General features: G+C 43.0%; 1 protein-coding gene across 12 annotated transcripts in view; it reads left to right on the top strand.

Moving 5' to 3' along the window:
- Nucleotides 1–15113: 15113 nt before the first annotated feature.
- ARHGEF11 (Rho guanine nucleotide exchange factor 11) overlaps nt 15114–23672 on the top strand; it is a 90864-nt gene continuing 82305 nt past the window's right edge. For 9 of the 12 annotated variants that reach the window (XM_081121339.1, XM_081121333.1, XM_081121331.1 and 6 more), the window contains exon 1: nt 15115–16583. In XM_081121339.1, coding sequence (XP_080977465.1) covers nt 16552–16583 — 32 coding nt within the window. In that variant the 5' untranslated portion in view covers nt 15115–16551. Of the gene's footprint in view, nt 16584–23672 lie in introns of all 12 variants that reach the window. The other 3 variants (XM_081121334.1, XM_081121330.1, XM_081121336.1) reach the window with 3 other exon arrangements.

The raw sequence follows: 23672 nt of genomic DNA, 5'->3' as shown, positions 1-23672 counted from the left end.
CTGAGTGGCTACTCAGTCTTTTAGGAGTAGAGAAAACTGTGGACCCTGAGAAAGAAAATACCTACTGAGAAGGGCTCTCAGTGGCTTAACTGGGCTCATATTTTAAAAACAGAGCCTAGCAGCCATTTCTACACAGGTAAACCTCTCCTGCAAACCACACTTCAGGAAGCCTGGGCTAAACTGCCTGCCTCCTGCCCTGAACTGCCTGCCTGCACTGTGTTCCTGCCAGCTGAACCAGCCTTTATAAAGAAGTTCCTGGAATCCTATTTCAACCAATAGGACTGAGGCTTTTCCCACCCAATTGGAGCTGTGCAGCTATATCTCCATCAGCATTGTCACCTTCACCGACCAATCAGGACGGTGCCTTTGGCTAATCAAACTGCAGGGATTTGGAGTCCTTATTTGCATGAGTGTGGACCAATCAGGGACCAGGGACAGGACTTCTGTCTATATAAGTCAACTCCCCTCTGGCTCTGGGACCACACTTACGGTTTCCACCAGGGACCAAAGACTGAAGACTGTATCCTCTGGCTGGAGCTGAAGCAGAAACACTAAAGATGAAACAGTGAAGATGTGTGACCAGAGCAGAGCTATCCAGCCAGAGATGGGCCTGGCCCCAGGGCCACCTTGCCTCAACATGCCTCGTAGCCATGCTGTTCCACAAGCTATACTGCTTCATAACTGAGCTGTAACACTATTAAATTGTTCCACATCTATCTTGTTTTCACAGCCATACTGTATCACAATTAAGCTGTTTGCACTGAATAGTTTCCTTCTCCACTGCACCCCAAATTGGGGATTCCTGTTGGTGTTGAATTGACACCAGCAACCATCAGTAACAGAACCAAGACAAGACTCAGCTTAGTCAGCTCACCGACTACCCCTACTCCTGGGCCCTCAGCTCTATCACACCAAAGACAAAGACAGAAGCACTCACTCAAGTAGAGTTTTAAGGAGTCAGACTTCCAGGCTTCATGAATCTTAGACTGTTAGGAGCCAGAAGGGATCTTTGAGATCATCAAGTTCAACCCCCTAATTTTACAGGCCCAGAGAGAGGAATGGACTTGTTCAAAATCGTGCATGTAGAAGAGCCAATTTAGAATGTAAATTCCTAATTATCAGTTAACGTTCTTTCTGTTTCACATGATCACTTGGGTTGAGAGTTTAAAATTTGGCCCTTAAAATTCCTTAGAAATAGAAGTATATATTGAGAGAAATTTTAAGTCACTCCTGTGTGATTTTTAATATGATCATAGTAGCAAACATTTCCCTTTTCGTGTGCATTTTGGCACTTGATTACTTATTGTCTGGTGCTTTTTTCTAATTGTTGGTATGCATTAATATTGTGTCCCCAGGAAGCCATATTGTCAGGTTAGTGCAGCACACCCTTGTTAAATGGAAGGTGGTGTCACCAGGGCACTTGGAGATTTAAAAGCAAAAACAAAAGCAAAGTATTTGCTGCCCTGAGTTGCTGGAGGCAATGAGGATAATCCCTACCCTCTCCCCGCTTTTTTCCCAGTGAGGACCAAGAAGGGAGAAAAAATTCAAGTGCTATATATGATTTACACACACACACACACACACACACACACACACACACACACACCTCAACAAACATTTCTTAAATGCCTACTATGTGCTATGCCAAACACCGTGCTGCCAGGTAGTGAGGTGCACGGATGCTTTCATCTGTGAAGTGTCACAGGGAGCATGACAGAAGTCAGTGCATTGCAAAAGAAGTAAGTGAGTTTGCATTCGAAATGGGAGCAGGGTGAGCAGCGCAGGGGGCTGAGTACAGAAGGCTTGAGAGGCAAATTTTCTTATAAGTGTTTAACAACTAATTTAAATATAAATCTTGTTTATTTTTGTAGTCAATCAACCTACTTTAAACACCTACAAGTAAATCTTAACAAGTCATTTTTAGCCCTGGCCGGTGTGGCTCAGTTGGTTGCGCTTCGGCCTGTGAACCAAAAGATCGCCGGTTTGATTCCGGGTCAGGGCACATGCCTGGGTTGTGGGCTCGATCAATGACTCTCTTATCATTGATGTTTCCATCTCTCTCTCTCCCTCTCCTTTCCTCTCTCTGAAGTCAATAAAGATATATTAAAAAAAAAAAAAAGTATGGCATTTTAATGGCTTTAGATAGATGTTGCCCAACTGTCCTCTGTTTAGTCTAGGGATGGCTTCCTGGATGGTTTCAGTTTCGTCTTCTCTCCTTGTCCTAACCACCACTGAATGCTGACTTCTCTCACGTCTACACAGCCAGCCATGACCTCTGACTCAAGCTTCAGGCCCGTTGGTCTAATTGCCCACTGAGCATCTTTGCCTGGATGTACCACAGGCATCTCAAACCTATCATGTCCCCAATGGAATTGTTTGTCTCCTCATCCAGTGCTGCCATGCAGTCCCCTTTACTTTTGGTTTCTTTAGTTAATGACACCACAATCTATCCAATCACACCCAAGGAGAAACTAGGGTAGAAAGCTATGCTTTCTTCTTGCTCACCTCCTACACTCTCAGTCAGTCACTTTATCCTGTTGGGAGCAGAGATGGTGATCATGCTCTGTTGACCATGATTGTTAGCTATAGTTATAAGAAAGATTAATCATGTTCTGTTAACTGTGATTGTTCTGTTTAGAGAAAGCACATTCTAACCTGGCTAAGAGCTACACACCTGGGACGTTGGCTCAAGTGGTGACAGGTAGCCAGGATCCATTGTGTCTGGTTTCACTACTAGTTTTACCTCCTAAACATTTCTCAAATCTACCCTCTTCTGGACAACTTTATACTGACCTAAATTAGGTCCTCACCAGCCTCTTGGAGAGTCTAAGCTTGTCCCTTTTCAATTCATATGCTGTACTGCCAAGATGCTCGGTTTAAAATGCCAATTTGAGCATGTGACTTAAAACTCTTAGTGGCTTCTCTGGGAAAAAAAAAAAAATGTTCTCTGTACCCCCAGTGGTGGTAATTTATTTGGACTATAATGTGATTTAAACAGATACAGATATAAAACTAGATATAAATATATATTTATGGCATGTAAAACTATAAAAGCAATGGCAATTTACCAATTAAATAGAAACAAAACTATAAAACCAATACATTTTAAAAATAAAAATGTTAATTTATTGCAACAGATGATGTTTGCTGAAACTAATTGCTGCACAAACTGTAGTCATAGAATGAATCTCTCCAGCGGGGGTGGGGGGGTGGTTGCTGGAGTTTGACAAAGTGTGTGATGACTCACTTCTCCCACCACTTTTCTCTATTAGAATTTCGGCTAACCCTTTGTTCACTCAGGCTGCTGGGAGGACATTTGGCCTCCTCAAGGCACAAACACATCATTTACATATTAAGACCTCCTTTGTTTTCTTCCCAGTAGTTGAGACAATTAAAGCAGCACTACTTGGTGCCAACTCATCGCAAACACTGAGGCAAATGCAGACACTGAAATCACTTGACAATATCAGTGTTAGCATAGGTAACTAAATATTAATCAAGGAAGGGAGCAAAGGAAGCCAGAAATTAAGAAGCCTAATCTACTAGGAAACTACAGCTTTACCACGCCCCAGGGGATTGTGGCGTTGCCCGACTAAGGGGATCAATACCCCTCCCTCCCCTATGTCAGGAGAAAGAACCAGCGCCAGCCCAGAGCTTGGGAAGTTTGTCAAACGTATCAAAAGTTTTTAAAAAGTTGTTCAAATAAAGTCATAGGTCTTTGTGGAGTTGAAACCAGAAAAGTCAGCATTCATGCTGCCTGTCACTACAAGAACCAATAAGTAGAGTCTCGAACCCGAGATTCTGGGTCTTGCCATTCAAAAGCAAACAACAGTTGAGAGCCTTGACCAACTGGAATGCAAAAGAAGGCATTTTTCAAGTCCAATACTGAATACCAGAGGCTGTCCCCGGGGATACGGTTCACCAAAGTATAAGATTTCAGGACAGTGGGGTGAATGTCCTGTACAATGTCATTTATGGTCCTTAAATCTTGTACAAATTGATATTCATTTGGGCAGGGTTTCTTGATGGGAAATATGGGTGTATTGTATGGGGAGCCGCAGGGTCAAATAAGCCCATATTCCTGAAACTTCTGAATTCTTTGGCTTACAAGGATCCTTCTAAGGTCTCTTTCTGTAAGGGGCACTATACTACCTCTTATTGGGAGTCCCCACCCCTGGTCTGAGGTCAACTTTAACAGGGGAGGCTCACTTAGCCCTCCCTAGCTTTCCAGCAGCACACACAATGGGCTTCACCTCATTCTCAATTTCTTCTGGCCAGGGTCATTTTTCTTCCTCTCATGCTTTCAATGAGGAACCGCCAAGCATGCTCTGGAGGGACCTGAAGGTGGAGCTGTTGTTCTTCTGGAGAGAAAGTGATCTCAGCATGGAGTTTTGACAGCAAGTCCCGTCCCAGAAGAGGAATTGGACACTCAGGAATACAAAAATTTATGAGTGAAAACTGTATCTCCCACACTACATTCTAACGGCTTCAAGAAAAATTGGCTTTCCGGGCTTCCAGAAATTCCAGTTACAGATACAGCCTGCCTCAGGGATTCAGTTAGAGGTCTACTGACCATGGAATATGTCACTCCGGTATCAAAGAGCCTACAATTTGTCCCCCCACTGTCAGTTTTACCCAAGGTTCCTAGGGGATGGCTTTAATAGGTTGTTGCAATAATGAAACCTCTGGGCCCTGTCACTCATCGTCAAAGCTATTGCCTTTTCCCAGCAAACTCTCCAGTTCTCAGGCTGACTTCCTCTTCCCTCACTCGGGCACTCATTTTTCCAGTGCCCCTTTACTTGGCAATACGTTCATTGATCAGTGGCAAGTGTTTTAGATGGCGGTGGGGCGCCTCTTGCCCATCAATGGGATTGCCACAGGGCCTGGTCCAAGAAAACTGTGGCCACTTGGGCCTTTTTCTGTTCTCTGTTATTATAAATTTTGAAGGCAATGTCTACAAATTGGGAAGGATTCATATGATTCCTTCCTCTAACTTCTGAAGTTTCTTTCTGATGTCAGGTGCACTTTGAGAGATAAAGGTCATATTCACCATTCTAATATTTCTAGGGGCTTGTGGATCCAAATCAGTATATTTTCTATAGGCCTGGCAGATTCTTTCGAGAAACTCAGAGAGGTCCTCTGTGGACTTTTGTTGTACCACTTGTCCCATATTCAGACTTTTCTGCTTGAAGACTCCTTCCTTCAGACCCTCAAGGATGCGCCTCTTGTAACACTCTAGGAGAGGAAGGCCATTCTCGTTAGGGTCCCAGTTGGGCTCGGTTAAAGGTATTGCCTTCATGGGGTGGGAGCCCCATCTGGATTCCCTTGGTGCAGTCTCCAAGCCACTTCATTTGCCTTATCCAATACCAGCCTCCACTCATCCCCCGTAAGCAAAATATTCAGTAAGGCTTGTATGTCTGCCCACACATGGCAAAAATTTACATAACTCAGTCATTTTAGTAGGGTCATCCCTATAAGAAGGACTAGAGTTTTCCAAGTTTCACAGATCCAATGTAGAAAATGGAGTATGTACCCAATCACATCCAGTGGGGCTGGCCCTCTGGCCCTACTCCCCACTGGAAGTCTTTACAAAAGGTATTGCCTTGCCCCAGTAGGGGCTTGTCCTCCACTGCATTTGGTTCCCTGGTGGGCTTGGGATGGAGAGGCCAGTTCAGGCTCACCTCCTCTGGCTCCCTCAGCTGAGTAAGGAGGAAGATCCCTCAAGGCTGGAGGGGCCGTGGGAACCCTGACCATGCTTGCAGTAGACATAATATCCAGATCTTGCTGCTCCCTCTCTTCTGGGTTTCTGCTATCAACCACAGGCAAATTCCCTTTTCTCTGGACCATTAATCTATTTCCTTTTAATCCTGAATCTTTATTACGTAAAGTCATAAAAGCTTGTACATAAGGTATTTCTTTTGTCCCATTTCCCTGATCTTTGACAAAACAACTCTGAGTATAGTATAGTAATTTAAAGACCCATTCAGTGCCAGCACTCCCCTGACTCTAGATTATACATAAACCAAGCAGTATGACAATAAAAGTCATCTTTTTAATCATAGGTTTATAAGTATAGGTCATTCAATCAGCCAAAACTCGCCCCAAACGGCTGTTTCCTGGAACGAAGCTGTCCCCCACATTCTACCAGACAAACCAAACTAAAAGGCACCTTAATTTCTGACTACCAATCTAAGTCCTAAATGGGACTGTATTCCTGAACCAGAAAGCGCAGGGATTCAATAGAAAGTGAAGGCGACGGGGGAGTACCAAGAATCAGAGAAAGAGAGTCCCCAAGTGAAATCACTGGGCAGTTGCTAGGGAGTCTCCAAATATGCACCCCAGGGGCCCCAGTCAGGCAGCCGACAGGACTCCCCGCCAAATACCCAGCCGTACCAGAGAGTCCTGAAGCTGTCCCACCAGAGTCGCAGAATATGAAACCGGGAAAGTTGGCATTTGTGCTGCCTGTCACTATCAGAACCAATACGTATAGACAAAGACTGAATCTTTAGGGGCGCTTTGTTCAGATAGCTGGCAATCTGAGAAGATGGTGGGTTATATACCCTGAAGGCCATCTTACATCTCGTCTCAAGCTGACCTTTTTTATAAGGAGAAGAAAAGTGTAGGTAAAGGATTTGGAATTTCGGAAAAAGTAGGTAAGGGGTTTGGAATTCAGGGAAAAGTTTAATCAGATGAAAGCTGCAGTCCAGCTATTTTCCTAGCATCCCCTCCTCTGCTGACCCATGATTGTTTATCTGAGTCCTGGGCAGTGGACATTCTGCCCCTGGAGCACAGTGGCTCAGATACCATCTTGATCGCTTACAGTCCTTCTGGGGCACAAAAGTCGAATTGTTTGGGGGCTTCTTGGAGTCAGGGTAGGTCTGGTCATACATTTCAGTTCCTGGAACAATAGCTTTCTACATGCATTAATTACCAAGCCTATTAACTATATACCTAAAGCTAAATTTTTTTAACTTCTTGAGTTCCCCATCAGAACAATACTTAATAAAATAATAATTACCTATTTAACCAAATTGACAATAAAAGTTTTCAAAGACAAATACAGAAGGTTACATAGTTGTAAACAAAATTTAGCTCTCAGACAACATGATCATCTATATAAAAACTGATGAAATCTGTAAAATACCTACTAAAACTAATAAGTGGGTATAGCAAAACTATAGGATACAGAATCAATATACAGAAATAATTGTATTTCTGTGTCTTAGCAGTAAGCAATTAGAAATTGAAATTTTAGAAATACCATTCAGCAATAAATTGATATACTCAACAATATAGATGAATCTGAGTAAAAGTTATACAAGAAGGAATACATACTTTATTTCATTTATATAAAATTCTAAAATAGGCAAACTAATCTATAGGAACGAAAAGCAGATCAGTGATTGCCCAGGGACTAGGAGGGAAGAGGGGGTCCAGTGGGAAGGAGTGGGAGGGAAGAATTAGAACAGAGTAAAAGTAAGTTTTGAGGTACTAAATAAATTCATTATCTTCATTGTGGTGACTGTTTCGTGTGTGTATAGGTGTCAAAACTTATCAAGTTGTACATATTAAGTATGCGTAATTTATTTTATGTCAATATATATTTTTTTAATTTTAAAGGACTTTTTTTCAGTTTTTAAAGCAGGCTTGCAGCGGTTTTGTTGTTTTTTGGCATTTCACCTTTTTGGTATCGCACATTTAATCCTGGGAACTTTTTCTTATTCATAAGGAAAAAAATAACGCACATATACACCCACCTTCCCAAAATGTTAGCCTTCAATCTAAAACCGGTTTTCTTTCACACATTTTTCCTTATTTATCTTGGCACCTTCCCTGTTATTCAATTCGTGTCAGATAGTAAGGGTGCTGATGCGAGAGTTGGTTTCTAAGGTAACCACAGACAGGAAGGCATCTAACTTGGGAGGCTAAAGTGAGTTCTTGTGAGCTGACCCCTCAGGCCCTGCAGACCTCTGAGTGGGAGTTCAGGTGGGAAGCCCCTTCTCCTCCGGAAAGTGCCTTGAGATCTTCAAAAGAGATGAGGGGGCAAATTCCTGGGGAATATCTCAAGGGACACTGAGAGGGGAGACAGAGAACTGAGAGCAGTAAGGTAAGATTTGCTGGTGACTACATGGGAAAAATTTAACTCTCTGGAGGGCTGAAGAGTAAACCACTGACATCCACTTCCAGCTCCACTGGCCTCAGTTTCTCCTCAGTAAGCCCTGGCCCTATTCATCTTTCCGAGAAGGTTCTGCCTATGTTTTGTTCTTTGGTTCTATCTTTTTCCCCTGTGCTTGACACGGTGCGTGTAACAGAGAGGCAGTGCCATCGACAGTTAAGCACAGACCCTGGGGCCAGGCAGCCTGAGTTCCCGGCTCTGTGACCCTAGGCCAGTTGTTGTACCTCTCTGGGTCTCTGTTTCCCATCTGAAAATGGTGATAAAAATAACTACCTCAAAAGGTTGCTGAGATGGCCTAGTGGTTAATACTTGCTGTTTGTTTAGAACAGTATTTACATAGAAAGCACTCTATGTGTTTGGGGTATTATCATTACAGGCATACCTCAGAGATATTGCAGGGTCAGTTCCAGATCACTGCACTAAAGTGAGTATCACAATAGAGTGAGTCATATTAATTTTTTGGTTTCCCGGTGCACATAAAAATTATGTTTATACTATACTGTAGTCTAAGTGCACAATAGCATTATATCTTAAAAAGCAATGCACATGCCTTAATTTAAAAACATTTTATGGCTTAAAAATGCTAACCATCACCTGAGCCTTTAGCAAGTCATAATCTTTTTTGCTGTTGGAGGATCTTGCCCTGAATTTGTTTTTAAAAAACACAGTATCGAGAAGAATGGTGGCATGAGAGATCCCCTCAGCCTCTCCCCCTGAAACGTCAACAAGTTAATCCATTATAACTCAACAAAGGATCCCCTGCTCGATATAGAAACATGCCTGAGAGACCTGCACATTGAAGCATCTAAAGGTGGGCAACCAGAAATAAAATAGGAGGCGCGAAGGGAGGAGAGCCCAGATGGCCACAGATGCAGCCCTGCAGCGGGGAGCTGGTGACCAGCTTGGCTGGGAGAGGGGACGAAGCTGGTGGTAGCAGGTGCTTTGGTGGGCTGGGAGGAACAGGGAGTCTCAGTGGGCTCTCCTGGTGGGCAAGCGGTGCAAACAGTGGCTGAGCCAGCAGAGATGTCCAGGCATGGGCACAGCATAGGGGTTCTGCTGCAGCTGTCCACTGTTGGGTGGTGGGGTTTCAGACAAAGAAACAGAGCCACAGAGCCCTGCCATCCTTTGGATTCCCAAAACTTGCCCCCAGTTGCCCTTGGTGTCGAGTCAAGGAGCACATTAGCTGCAAACAGAGAGCTATTATAGTAGCATTGCTGTTTCCCTCTGTGATTGATCCCCAGGTGGGGTATGTTGTGGAGGGAACCCTCGGAGATACAGAGGTATGGGGTTTGCCATTATGGTGAAGGCAAGACAAACCCCACGTGGCTATGGTGTCTGATGGAAGCTGGGGAGGGCAGCTCTGGAGGGCAGAGGTAAAAATCTTGTGATTCAGTGTGATCTACTGGAAAATAGTAGAAAGACCTCTTCACAGAAGCTGCTGGAGAAAGGTCAGTGATAAAATAGATGCCTAGACAAAGGAGACCAGCAAATGCCTTGAATAATCACTGTAATGATGAAGCTCAGAAAGAAAATGAAAAAATCTCCAGAAAGCAATCTAGAACACATGGAAATATGTGATATAAATGACAGAGAATTTAAGACTGCAGTACTGAAAATACTCAGTGAGATGTGAGAAAATACAGACAGGCAATTCAATGCACTCAGAAAACAAATTAATGAAAAAAAGGAGTACTTTACCAAATACATTGAAATGTTTAAAAAGAACCAGTCAGAAATCCTGGAAATGAAGCATGCAATTAAGGAGATTAGGAGTGAACTACTGAGCATAGGAAACAGAGCCAACCAAATGAAGGAAAGGATTAGTGTCACCAAAGATAGGCATCTAGAAATAATGAAAAGGGAAGAAGAGAGAGACCAGAGCATTAAAAAAATGAAAGAGCTCCACAAGGACTATCTGACTCCATCAGAAAAAGCAACAGAAGAATTATGGGCATACTAGAAGAAAAAGAGAGGGAGATGGGATCATAGAGTCTATTCAAATAGTGGATGAGAAGTCCCCAAACCTATGGAGAGAACTAGGTCCTCGAATCCAAGAAGCAAACAGAACACCTAGTTACCTCTATCCAAAGAGGCCCCTCTCCAAGGCACATTGTATTAAAACTGTCAAAAATTAATGACAAAGAAAAAATTCTCAAAGCAACCAGGGAAAAGAAGGAAGTGACATACAAAGGAAAACTCATGAGAATATCATCCAACTTCTCAGCAGAAACTCTACAAGCAGAAGAGAGTGGAATCAAATATTCAAACTACTGAAAAAGGGAAATTATCAGCCAAGAATAACGTATCCAGCAAAGTTATCATTTAAATACAAAGGAGAAATACTTTTCCAGACATACAGAAGTTGAGGGAGTTTATCACCGGAAAACCTCCATTGCAGGAAATACTCAAGGGAGTTATTCTACCCAAAACAAAGAGCAGAAGGTCACAACACTACAAGTAAGATCACCAAAACCTTACAGCAGAAAAAGGGATAATTTGTGATAACAAAAACATAAAAGGGGGGGAGGTAAAGGTCTGAACTGGTAAAGAAGGGCAGAGATCAGATGCACTCAAAAGAAAACACACTACTATATACACGAAACTTTATTTTTCAAAAACCTAAAAGTAACCACACACAAAAACTGGAAAACATGTATTCGCAGACATATATTCACACCTATGTTTATCGCAGCATTATTCACGGTGGCCAAAGCATGGAGACAACCAAGGTGTCCTTCGATAGAGGACTGGGTAAAGAAGATGTGATACACAATGGACCCCTAATCAGCCATGAGAAAAGACAAAATATTGCCATTTGGAACAACACGGATGGACCCTGAGAATATTATGCTAAGTGAAATAAGTCAGGCAGAAAAAGCCAAGAGCCATATGACTTCACTCATATGTGGGATATAAAACTGAAACTCGTGGACACACACAGCAGTGTGGTGATTGCCAGAGGGAAGGGGGTGGAGGGATGGGAGGGCAAGGAGGCCTAATATATGGTGACAGAAAATGATTTGACTTTGGGTGGTGGGCACACAGTGCAATATACAGGTCTTGTCTCATAGAAATCCACACCTGAAACCTATATGATCCTATTACTCAATGTCACCCCCATAAATTTAATTTAAATAATAATAATATATTTTAAAAAACACAGTATCTGCGAAATGCAATGAAATGAGGTGCAATAAAACAAAGTATGCCTGTACTTCCTATTAAAATCTTATTGGGAACCCAACAGGTTGAATGAACAGAATACTCTGAGTGACAATAAAATAATGTCTGTAACACAGAAGCATTCTAGAGAAATCTAAATCAGCTAAAAAATAAACCACAAAGTGTTCTCAGCCTCAGGACTAAATACCACTTTAATTAAGCAAGCCTCTCCACATCATCTTTCCAACTGATAAAGGTTAAAGAAGGTAAAGGATCTCCAAGAAATGGCATTATTCCTCCAGTGGTGGCTTTATTTTGGTAGGCCTGTCCCCTAACAGCATGCCAGAAAGAGAATGACTGAGTAACTGCAACCTAGAGCCCATCTTTCTAGAAAATACACGTGTTTGGGGCTGGGGATGTCTGCCCGTGAATGAGAGCTGCTTCTCTAGAACTCAGTGTGAACCATTCCAGTACACCACTGCTGTCCCGCAGCTATTCAATTAAATATTCAGCTTCTAGAATCTGTCTCAGCAAATAAAAGCTGATCATACCTGTTTTTTCTTTTGCTTCTCACACCTAAAAATGAGGCAGTATGAATTCTATCAATTAATGGGGTTTCATGCAAATCACCTAAAATTCTTCTTTGCCATTGTTTCCTTAAGTGTAAATGAACTGAGCATAACAACTAATGACTATAATGGCTAATGCCCTACCTATCCCACAGGATGCTGGGCAGAGAAAAGGACTCATTTATTAATGAGTTCTGTGGAAAAAAGTTAAAAGGACTATGTCAATTCAAAATATCACTTCTTAACATTTATCCTGATTTTCCTGCCCAGCACTCTATAGTTTACAGAGTCCATGCTTGATCTTATTTAATCCATAGGTAACAAAACTAGGAAGGGATACAGCCCAAAACAAACTCACTCAGTTCTTTGGACTCCTAGGCTAGCGCTCTTTCCATTAACCAATAGCTGCTTCGAGATTCCTATAACGTAGTCTGCGTTGGGCACAGTATAATCTTTTTTCCCCCCTAAATTGAGATTTGCAATTCATTTACATGGCCAGCTAGCTTCAGGGAACTCTATCCTGCTAAAGCCACTTCATCTCCAAAGTCCTCAAAGCACAGTGTACAAAGAAATGCACTTATGAAGAAAGTGTTTAAGAATGCATTCACAATAGTATTTAACTATAGCAAAAACAATTATTTAAGCTTTATTAATGCTAATCTTTAACATACAGACTGACCTAGCACTGTTACTGCATCACTACTTCATAAGTCATCTATCTCATGCAATATGTGAGATTTTTCCAGGAACCAGTGGAAATGCCATGCACAGTTCAGACATTCATTTTCTTTATAATGCATGCCATCCATTGGACAAAAATAAGCCTGTTAATTGCTATAAACTTTACAGTTCTTAGTAAAGACAGGGAGAATGACCATGAAAACCTTTGTTCTGCATAAATTCATTGGTTATCTCCTGGGGAAAGGCCTAAAAAGAGATATTGAGCATAGAGGAGATACACATTTTTATTTTACAATGTTCTATGATTAGCAATGGCTGGCAAGAGTTTACTAACTAGAACTTATTATAAAAAACAAAATAAAACAACAAAAATCCATGTAATCTGTGCCTTAAAGGTGAAGATGGCAACCTAATAATATAGAGTGAGAAAGTCATTGCCTTTCTTTTTTTTAAAGAATAGTTTATTGATTTTGAGAGAGAGAGAGGGAGAAGAGAGAAACATCGTTATGAGAATGTGACTAAGGTAGGCTGCATCCTGCACAGCCCCTCACCAGGGATGAAGCCCAAAACCCAGCCATGTGCCCTGACCAGGAATCCAACCAGCAACCTTTTGGTGTGTGGGACAGGATGACACCCAACTGTTTCTAAAGAAACTTTTGCTTACAATTATTTTGAAAATGCATGACTGGAAATGATTCCAACATTGTGATTTTATTATTACCAAAAACAATGTGTTTCACCTATAAAAATTTGTCTGTACATTTGAAAAACTAGGATTCAGAATTTTAAAATGTTTTAAAATTCTAAATAAAGCTTATTAGTGGATTTGGACCCACTTATTAAAAATATAAAATGCAACACCTTCCAATCACTCATGAAGGACTTGATTGGCTTAAGATGTAAATGTACTAGTTGCATTTAAATTAAAAACTTGGCATTACGATGATACTGGGAAATGAGTATCATAATTTAATAAATGCAATCAAGGATGCACTTCTTCCATTTGAATCTACCTCTTTGACAAGTATCTTTTCTTTATGACCATTAACTTTCACGAAATAAAATTTTAAAAATGTGCTTCATATTTTTTCCATTTTAAAATATTTCTACTCTTGGGCATGTTTTATACAGTACATAATAAAATATATGTAAATAGTTTTTAAAATATGACATATATTAATAAAGCATGGTATGAAAAACATTTGGCAACCAGCGGTAGGTCTATGGCCACAGAAGTGTCCACATTTGGGAGCATCATTTTGCAAGTAGTATGGGAAGGAAATAAACAATAGGTCAGTAGCAATTTGGACTGTGATGTTTCTGGCCTAGGGGTTGGCAGAGATAGGATGAAGGCAGCAAGTCTTTCTTTTAATTGCCAGCCTGCGCTTGGTATAATTTAGGGGAGGCTCCTGATCATGCCAAGTCCTCAACTGATGCTTTAATGTTTCTTTTTCCTCTTGCTATTTGCAAACCCACCACTTCTAACACTGCTGGGGTCACTCAGCTCCCTCTCTGCTGCTCATGAATATGTGTTGGTAAATATACACACGCATTTCACCCAAGAACAATCAGGGTGGTGTGGAAGGGGGAAGACTCTCAAACACACCACTGCCCATAGGGCATTTTCCTAATGAAAGTTTCCTTTTTGCATTAATTATATTTAACCATTACTGCTTGGGACCTTCTGATAGTGTCATGTTTCTTGGAAAGATTTAGAAACTGATTCTACAAGACGGGGTTATGAAAATATAACTGTCCTTGAAAGGCCTTTTCCATAGAGTTCAAAACACTTTACACAGTCCTGTATCAAGATGCCCAAACCAACCAAGCGAAGGTCTCTTTCCCCGGTGTCGGTGGGTGTTAGAGGCGCGGAGGGCCCCCTAAATGGGAGCAAACAGTCCAAAGGGCTCCTGACGCCTAGGAAGGAGGCCGCGACGAATTTCTGAAAAATTTGAAAATAAAGGTGGAGACAGGGTGATGCTGGGGGGACGCCGAGGTAAAACCTGGAACGTGGGCAGGGGGCCTGGAACCCAGCGGGGATGGGACAAAGGTCGGGTCTTGAGCGCGGGGCAGTGAGAGGGGGACCAGCAGCCAAGGGAGGGCACCGAACGGCGGCAATGGTGGTGGCGGCCGCGGGCACGGCGCGCGCTGCGGCGCGGACTCGGAGCCGGGGTCGCGGCGGGGCGGGGCCGGGCGGGCCGGGCGGCGCAGCGCCGGATCCCAGTGAGCCCGGGACCAGCTAGGCCGCGCCGAGGGGCCGCGCGGCGACGGTGGGCGCGGAGGGGCGGGCGGCGGCGCGGGGTCGCCGCGGGGCAGAGCGTGCAGGGAGCCCCGCAGACGGGCCGGCCCACCGGCGGGCGGGGGGGCGGCGCGGCTGCGGGACAAGGGGGAGGGAAGGCGGTCAGCTCGCCGTGCCCGGTGCGGCCGCGGCGTGGGGGGAAAGGCCGGCGGCCTCGCCGCGAGGAGGAGGAGCCAGCGGCCCCGCCCCCGCCGGAGCGAGGGAAGGAGAAAGGCTCCGGGGGAAGGGGAAGGAGGAGGGCGGGGAGGGGGCGGCCGGCCGGGCCTGCGCCCGAGTGAGCGGCGAGCCCGAGGGGAAGGAGCCCGGAAGGAGGGAGCGCGGCCGCAGCGCCGGGAGCCCGCCGCCCGCCCCTGCCGGCCTGCCGCCGCCTTCCCGGCCTGCGCCCGAGCCCGGAGCCCCGCGGCCGCCCAGGCCAGAGCGCGACGGTCGGGCGCGGGGCGAGCGGGGCCGGAGCCGGAGGCCGCCGGCGGTCCTGCGCGGTTAGGCGGAGGGAGGAGCGGAGAGGCCGGGGGAGAAGCGGGCGATCGGATTTTCCCGGAGGCTGGTGTGGAGGAAAATCCAAATCCCACCCGGACTCAAATCCACAATAATCAGCCGAAGCCCTCAGGATAAGGGAGCAGTTGTTCAGGCCGGGAGAGTAGGAGCGAAGGGCGAACGGGAGGAAGCGAAATCTGTTTCATGGAGGCTGAGGCAACAGAAAAATTCGGAGCCTGGATGTGGACAAGCAAAACAGCAGAACTAACTCAGGGAATGTCTTTCAGAAGAAGGCCGAACCTAGGCTGGGTCTGAGAATCAGGCTGGGTAGGTGGAGAAACCTGCAAGTTTAAAGGAAAAAGAAAAGGAGAGAAGATTTTGTCTGGTTTGTGGTTATTGCTACCGTTTTAAAGGTAAAAAGCATTGCATTTCAGGTGTTTTTTAATTTTTGTTTTTTTCTGGTGCGAGTGGCTCGCTTAAGAATTTCAGAACCTTTAATGTAACAGCTTTTTTGTTTTTGTTTTTAAAGGAAATTCATAATTTTGGTTCCAGGGTTGTACTGGACTTGGAAGGAGTGCTTTTGTTTACATACTATTGTATGGTTTAATTTTTTCTTTTTGCTGTGCAAATCAGCTGGAAGATTTTTTTTTTCTCCAAGTGCCAATTCTGATTTATTCTTTTTTTTTTTTTTTTAATCATTCCCTCAAATGTATCTGTTGTTTTAAGCATTGAAGACCTGAGGATTTTTCCACCTTTGAAGCTTGAGGCTCTTTTACCAACAGAAGGACAGCTGGAAAAACTGGATTAAAAGGATGGTTTTTATCTATATTTTGTAGTAAGACTGATATTTTGGGGGCATATTCTTTCTGTGTCTCATTTTTTAGCCCATAGCGCTAACCTTTTAGAGATTTGTGGTTGGGTTTTTGGTTTCTAAGGTCATAGTTTTTCCTCTTTTTCTTTCGTTTTGTTTTTTAAGAGGGGGGAGGGGGAAGGACTAAGAAAGCAGACCATGTTAACTGGTAAAGTAGAATGGACCTTCAGTTACTAGGGTCCTGAGAGCTGGAGGAACAAGGATTCAGTCTTCAAGTTGGGAGGCCCTCCTCTCACCTTTCTTAAAAATTGCAAGGATTCAGTCCTGATCAAGACATCAATACTACAGGATTCTGAAACCGTGGAGACACCAAGAAACCATGAGTGTAAGGTTACCCCAGAGTATAGACAGGTAGGTTTGCCAATAATGGGGCTTTTCAACACTTAAGGAAAGACCGGGAGGGAGGGTGGTGCATTTTGATAAAAGGTTGCAAAAGAAGGGTCTGGGTGGACTGTGGGATTGGTGGGGTGGAAGCATGCACTGATCTCTGGGGACTGTCTGGACATGTGTGTTTATCTTCCCTGTGTGTATCCCTACTCAAAACATCTCCTGATTCAGTGTGTTTTTTAATTTTTATACAAGCAATAGACAGTGAAGCCAGGAGTGGGGAGGAGGGGCAAATGCCTCCAGCCAACTTTAGCTTTTGCTAGGCTAGAGGCCGAATTTGAGTCCTTAACTTGCCAGCCTGGAGGGTAGGAAATGGAGGAAAGACTGGGTAAGGGTTACCTGAGTTTGCAAGGGTGGATTGGGACTGGCTTTAGGTGTTGGAGCTGCTGCGTGAAGGGCCCTGGCAGTGGTATGGGCCTCCATCGGACTGGTGGTTGTGGAATGGTGGGGTTTGGTGATGGGGTGGATCCCATTCTAGAATGAGAAAGATGTTCTTGGTTTGAATGATAGGATAGAAACACCCTTTGCATCCCAACAGGGCTGGATTTTTTTTTTTTTTTTAAACATGGCTAATAACGGCTTCCAAATGAATAGGTCACATTAGAATTTTTTCTTCTCCAAGGTTAGGGTTTAATTTGAGACCTGCCAACCGGCTAATGCTCTAGATTTAATCTTGCAAGGCATTTTTAATAAGCTTCACTCTGCAAAATCAGCCTTCTCTCTGCCTAGAGCCGGAAGGAGTTGTTTTGGGCCCATAGGCGTGATGGGCAGATATGCACTGGCCCTTAGAGTGGGAGCACAGGATGCCCCTCCCCCACCCCAGAGTCTCTCCAGCCTCCCCATTGCTGGCCACAACACAGTTTACAACTTTGTAAGGTGTCTGCCTTTGCCCTCTTTCCCCTCCTCCCTTCAACCTTTCTCCTTGGGAATCTTGCGAGTGGTTTTGTGGGTGCTGCACGCACATCCTAACAGGATAGAGGACTGAACTAGCAAGTGGAAGGACTGGGCCTGGAAAATATTGGAGAGCTGGGGAAGACTATTTGCAAGGAAGTAATTGCTTTCTTCATGTCCAGTTAACCTTTGATAATGCACACTAATAATAATTTCTTTTTGGCTATGGAATGTGTTCTTCGGTGCATATAATCTCTCTCCCCCAAACCCCTGTTGCCTTAGAGTCCTGTTTAGATTAGTTCAGCAGCCCTCAGACAGAGGGACCTGACTTGGCAGTGGAAAGGAAAAGGCAGACAGTCACAAAAAACAGAAAGTGTATGTGGCTGGTTCGAACCTTCATCTTGTACCCTTTCTTTAAAAATTATGTTTTTATTGATTTGAGAGAGAGAAAGGGAGAGGGAGAAAGAGAAATGTTGACCTCACATGCCCCCTGACGGGATGGAATCCACAACCTGGGTATGTGCTTTGACCAGGAATCAAACCGGCAACCTTTCAGTGTGCAGGACGGCGCTCAGCCAGTGGAGCCACACTCTATAGTTTGACTCTTGTAAAGGGAGCACAGAGGCATGTCAAGGCAAGGAGTTGAAATGCTTTACATGCTGCCCTTTTCATGCTCTTGGCGTTTGGGATTAGTGCACTTGCATTTTTGAGATTTGGATGGTGGACTATTTCTTTGAATTCAGGGACATGAGAAAATGGAAACTTAGATGTTGGGGGAGTGCAAGAAGGAGGCAATGTGGGTTCCTGGACTGATGAGAGATGCTCCTCTGGGAGTTTGTATATCTTCACTGTCTTCTCAGGATTTGTAAAGCACAGTACGTTTTCCTAAGTGCTCTCATAGGAACATATCTCCTTTGAGGCTCACGATATTTCTGAGGCAGACAAATCAGAAGTTGTTATTCCCATTTTATGGAAGGGATAATTGATGCTCAGCGAGGATACCTGGCATGCCCAGTGCCGTCTTGCCTGACTAGTAGCAGAATCTGGACTCAAACGCAGGTCTTCTGAATCTGAATCCCTGGCTCTGTTCATGGCCCCAGTCTGTCTAAATAGTTCTGTATACTGGTCCTGTGGAATACGGGGGACACTGATTCATTCTCTTGTTGGCAGCAGGGTGAGATGCTCTTCAGCATTTCTTTGCACTTTTTAACAGTTTTGGGACTCGCACCTGTAATTTCTGTGGTTAAAGCCTCATTTTCTCCTGTGGCATAACGCAGCTTTGCAGGGTGAGAGCGCTTCTCACTTCTACTCCTACCCCGATTCCCTTCCCCGTTAAAGGATCAGTTCTGGGGTCTGGGCCCCCTTCAAGTTATCTCCAGTTGCTTTGGGTCTTACCCCTTTCACTGTAGGCTCATTCTGTTGGACTTTTTGACATCTCAGGCTCAAGACCTTGGATTTTAAATAATTCACAATCTGTAGGAAAGCATGTACCTGTCTTTTCTTTCCTTGATCCCTTCCCCTCATTTTTGAACTGTAGGAGACTGAGCCCTCCTTGGGCTTTCATGACCCCCCCCATCACTGGGACTGTTTATTTGATGGTTGATTTTGCTATGCTGGGTACTTCTATTTTCTATCATTTTGTAACACACATGCTGACCCTTTCCCTTCCTCTCTTTTCCCTGGGAAAATAAAATGAATAAATGCTTATTTGTACTGGACAAATAAGTAATTCCCAGTCTGACGTCGTACTGGAGGGATTGAGTGGAAGGAAATGCCTCTGCTTATGGAGTTAAGGATTCTCTTTTAGTTTATCAATTTGCTGTGTAGAGAGCCTAGTGTAAAGTGATATAAGAGTGATTTAGAAAATGAAAGTATGCAGTTCTTGCTCACAAAGAGCATGCAGTCTAATTGGGAAACTAGGAAAGGTGTAAAACTCCTGAAAACCACTTAAAAGCAACACTAGACTATAAGCTCCATAAAAGACTGTTTGGTTTGCTCAGATATACCCTGTGTGCCTACCTTAGCACCTTGTGTGGGCTAAGTGTTCAATAAATATTGACAGATGAATGTTAGAAAGAATGAACATGTCAGCAAGTATCAATTCTTCCATTTCAGATTTTTCCACTCATGTATTAATTTCAAATGTAATTAAAGTAAGGCCAATTAGAGAAGTCTCTCTAGGTAATGTGTATTTTCTAGGAGGTCAGCAACACGATAGAGGAGAATGTCTGTGGAGAAATACTGTGGCTCAAAGTAAAGAGGGCTTTGGAATATTTATTTGGCAGAGCCTTTAGCCCCCTCTAGGGAAGTGATTCCTGGTTCCAAAGAAACATGAAGTGTTTGTGACTTATCTTTTAATGTTAATCAGCTGTTACTGGAACATGAGTTATTACTAAAATATAAGCTGTTCATGTTCCTTTCAGTTTTTGTCCATGGACAGCTTATTGCCCATTAATATAATTCTCTAGAGTTTCTAAAAATGTGTTTGAGATTGCAAGCAGAGATAATGATACTGAATTATTTTTACAGGAATGGTAATGAATTTTACTAAGTAATCTATATCCATTTGCCTCATTCTCCATGGCAAATGTTTTGAGATGGACAAATGGGTTAAAATTTGCATCCCTAAAACAGTTTTTCTCTGTGCAGAGTTATTTAGCTCATGTGAGGACCAAAACAGAGAAGTACTAGATCTAAGCCAGGAGTTCTGAATTTGAGCCTGGCATTCCCCTTAACTATGTGACCTTGGGCGAGTCACATGCCTCCTCTAGTTTCCTCATATGTAAAGCAATAGCTCATATATATGAAATGCTTTCCAGTTCACAAACATAGTCTGTCATTTGAGGATTATAACATTTATTGCATCTCTCTCACGAGGCTGTTGAAAGGAGCAAATAAAATAAGATAATATATTTCAAATTGCTTTCTAAATTGTAAAACTGTATATAAATTTTAGATGGTAAACACATGGATTTGATTTAGCTTCACAACTACTTTCTGAAGTAGCCCAAAACATATTAAGAGTAACTGAAAGATCTTTCCATTGTTTTGAAGATTTTAACCAGAGTGAACAGGGTTTTTTGTTGCAGAAGTTCATGAGGTTAGAAAAAAGGAATACTTTTCCACTGGTAAGGGTTGGGTGAGAATACTAGAAGAATATGAGGAGAGGAGGTTATTGAATCTCCTTCCCAGGAATTTCAGTGGAGGCTTCAGCTTCTTAGATCCCTTAGATGGGGATAGAAAGGATTTGTTTTGTGACCTCTGGACATTCCATGTTTGAAGCATATGACTTTTCCTAATTCAATAAATCCAGACCCAGCAACTGTTTCTTATCAGGAATTTGAGATTGAATGTAACCTTTCCCCAGTCTGTAGCCTCTTTTTCTAGAAGAAGCAAATCTCATATAAGGTGTATGGGGAGAGAGGAGGTAGAAGGCAGAAGAGAGAGGGGAATGGTAGGTAGGCCTTTCCTAAGACAGAACCTCAGGCTGAGGGGAAGGGAAGGTTTGTAGTTAAGGCTGAGGACATGGCTTATCTGAGAAGGGGGTGGGGAGTGGTTCCTGGCATGCTTCCCATCTCAGCTTCAGGTTAGTGAGCCGTGGAACCAAGACTCACCAGACTTTCAGCTTAGTTTCTACCTAGTTTAGAAGGTTGGCCCCCCAGAACAGTGACAGGTATCCAGAGCTACAGATATTAAGTCCCCTGAAATGCTGAGTCTTCTACAAAATGTGCTCTTGTCCTATCTGGGAGTGAGATAAGAGATGGCAGGGGATTTGCAGATGAAGCATTTGTCAACCTTTGGCAATTAATCACCATATGAGCAGGAGCAGGCCAAGCTTAACTTTAGATACTCAAAAGCCTTTCTGAAAGAGCACCCTTTGATTAACAAATTTATTTTTTTAATGGTCTAAGTACTATCAGACAGTCTCTGTCTTCTCATTTAGAATAGACAAAAACCATGAAAAGTTAAATGGCAGTAAGAGATCATCAAAAATAAAAAAGACTGCCTTGGCTGGTGTGGCTCAGTTGGTTGGAACGTCATCCTGGGCACCGAAGGGTTGCAGGTTCGATTCCCGGGAGACAGCCAGTCATTGTCTCTCTCCTCCCCTTCTCTCTCTCTCTCATCAATGAAAAACATATCCTCAGATGAGGATTACAAAAATAAATAAAATTATTTTTAAATAAATAAATACAAAATAAAAATAAAAAAGACTGTGAAGAGCACATAGCTAATCCCCAAATTAGTATAAAGACAAAGGTGTTTTGGAAACCCATATCCTCCATGGAATAGAGTTGGGAAACTTAGGTAGTGTCCATTGCTGCTTTAAAGGTCTGGGATTCTGATTGATGTATGTCAACTGTACAGTTCCATAAAACATAAGAGGAATTATTTTAATCTATATTAACTGGATCTACTTCACATCTTCATAGTGACATTGCCTTTAAAAATCCATTTCACGGGTTATTTTTAAAAAGTTATTAAAAATTTTTTTAATTTAGAGAAAGAGAGAGAAACATCGATTTGTTCCACTTATGCATTCATTGGTTGATTGGTACACGTGCCCTGACTAGGGATCGAACCCGCAACCTTTGAGTGTTGGGACGATGCTCTAACCAACTGAGCTACTCACCCAGGGCTCGCTATTTTTAAAACTTAATTCCAAGATTTATCATGTGGTTTGAAAACTCTTTTCTTCATGAACTGTGCGTTCTTCCTTTCTCAATCACTGTATTGGGAAAAAGCTCAAGCGTAGACCTGCTAGAGACATCCAGAGTCACTCTTTTGTGACATGGGGGTGAGCAGAACTAAAGAAGCTGCAGATTCTGATCTCAAAAGAAAAAAGTAGCATTACTTTGTTAGAAGTCACGTTAGATTTCCTGTGAAAGGAGATTGGGAGTTCTGAGGGACGAACACCACCAGTGTCTGAGTTATTAGATAAATGAATTAGGCCAGCCGGCCTCTAAGATTTGGTTCTTTCTAGCTCTTATATTCTTTGAGGCTTTGGAAACAAGGCCTGTGTCTTTTCTTTCAGTGAGCCAGGACCTTTTCCCCCTTATCTAGCCTTCCCAAACATCAGTGAAAATGAAAGTTTGAAAAGATCAGGGAACAGAGCTGTCTGATGAAGTGGGAGGAGAAAGTGGAAGTACAGTGATGTGGAGCCATGAGGAAAGGCTGGGGAGTCTCTAGCCCCTAACAGAATTGGCTAGGATTTGGAAGGTGTTTTGTTCTCAAGGTCTGGAAGAACACCCGGATTTGTAATCCTGAAACAAATGGACAGATCTGAGGGGGAAATCACAGAAGTCTTAGGGGATCACCTTGCCCTTTCCTCTTGACTCCAAATAGGGTGTCTCTTGAGCTACTTAGGACTGTTGAGGGTCTCTCCCATTTTCAGTGATGTTTTGTGAAAGGTGATTCTATGAGTTCAATAGTTATACACTCTTTTGGATATCAGACTTTGCTACAGTTTGAGTCTATTTTATATCTTTTTATTCTGATTTCAGTATAGGCCTAAAGTCACAAGTATCCCTCTATCTTTATTGACTTCTTCAAGATTTTCCTCCTCATTCTAAAGAACAACAAACTAAGAAATTCATGTCTTAGTGAGAAAGGGGCTTTGGAAAGTCAGAGTGAAGTGATTTCAGCCTTGATTTCCAGCACTTTCTCCTCCAGTATTTTAAGCTACTGTAAACTGGTGTGATGGAATCTAGAGACTTACCAGTCATGGCCTGGCATCAAATCTCGGAGGGAACCGAACCAGTCTAGTAGCCTTCCAACTGATGACCTATGGTCTGTGGCACTTGACAATCAATTGGTTAAACAGCAAATACTTATCAGATAGCTCCATGCTCAGCTCAGTTCTTGGTGTTCTGTGAAATAATTTGCAAGAATGTGGAGCTTGCATTCTTGTTGGGAAATGTTATTAACAAAACAATAAAAAGATAAATATTACATAATTGCTGAATCTTGATATATAGCAAAAAGGTATGTTTAGAGAAGAGTAGAAAGTTGGTGTTCATGAGAATAGCGAGGGGAGGGGTAATTATTTAGGTGGAAGAAAGTGAGGAGGGCATTTCAGACAAGGGGAGCAAAAGCAAAGGGTCTGGGGCAGAACCAAACGTGGAGTGGTCTAAAATTGTTGGTCTTTGTAGAGCAGAAAGAAAT

Source organism: Miniopterus schreibersii, assembly GCF_964146895.1.
Source record: "Miniopterus schreibersii genome assembly, chromosome: 19".
In the NCBI taxonomy this organism is placed as follows: Eukaryota; Metazoa; Chordata; class Mammalia; order Chiroptera; family Miniopteridae; genus Miniopterus; species Miniopterus schreibersii.
The sequence above is the reverse complement of the archived record's forward strand: the minus strand, read 5'-3'. Positions and strand labels throughout refer to the sequence as shown.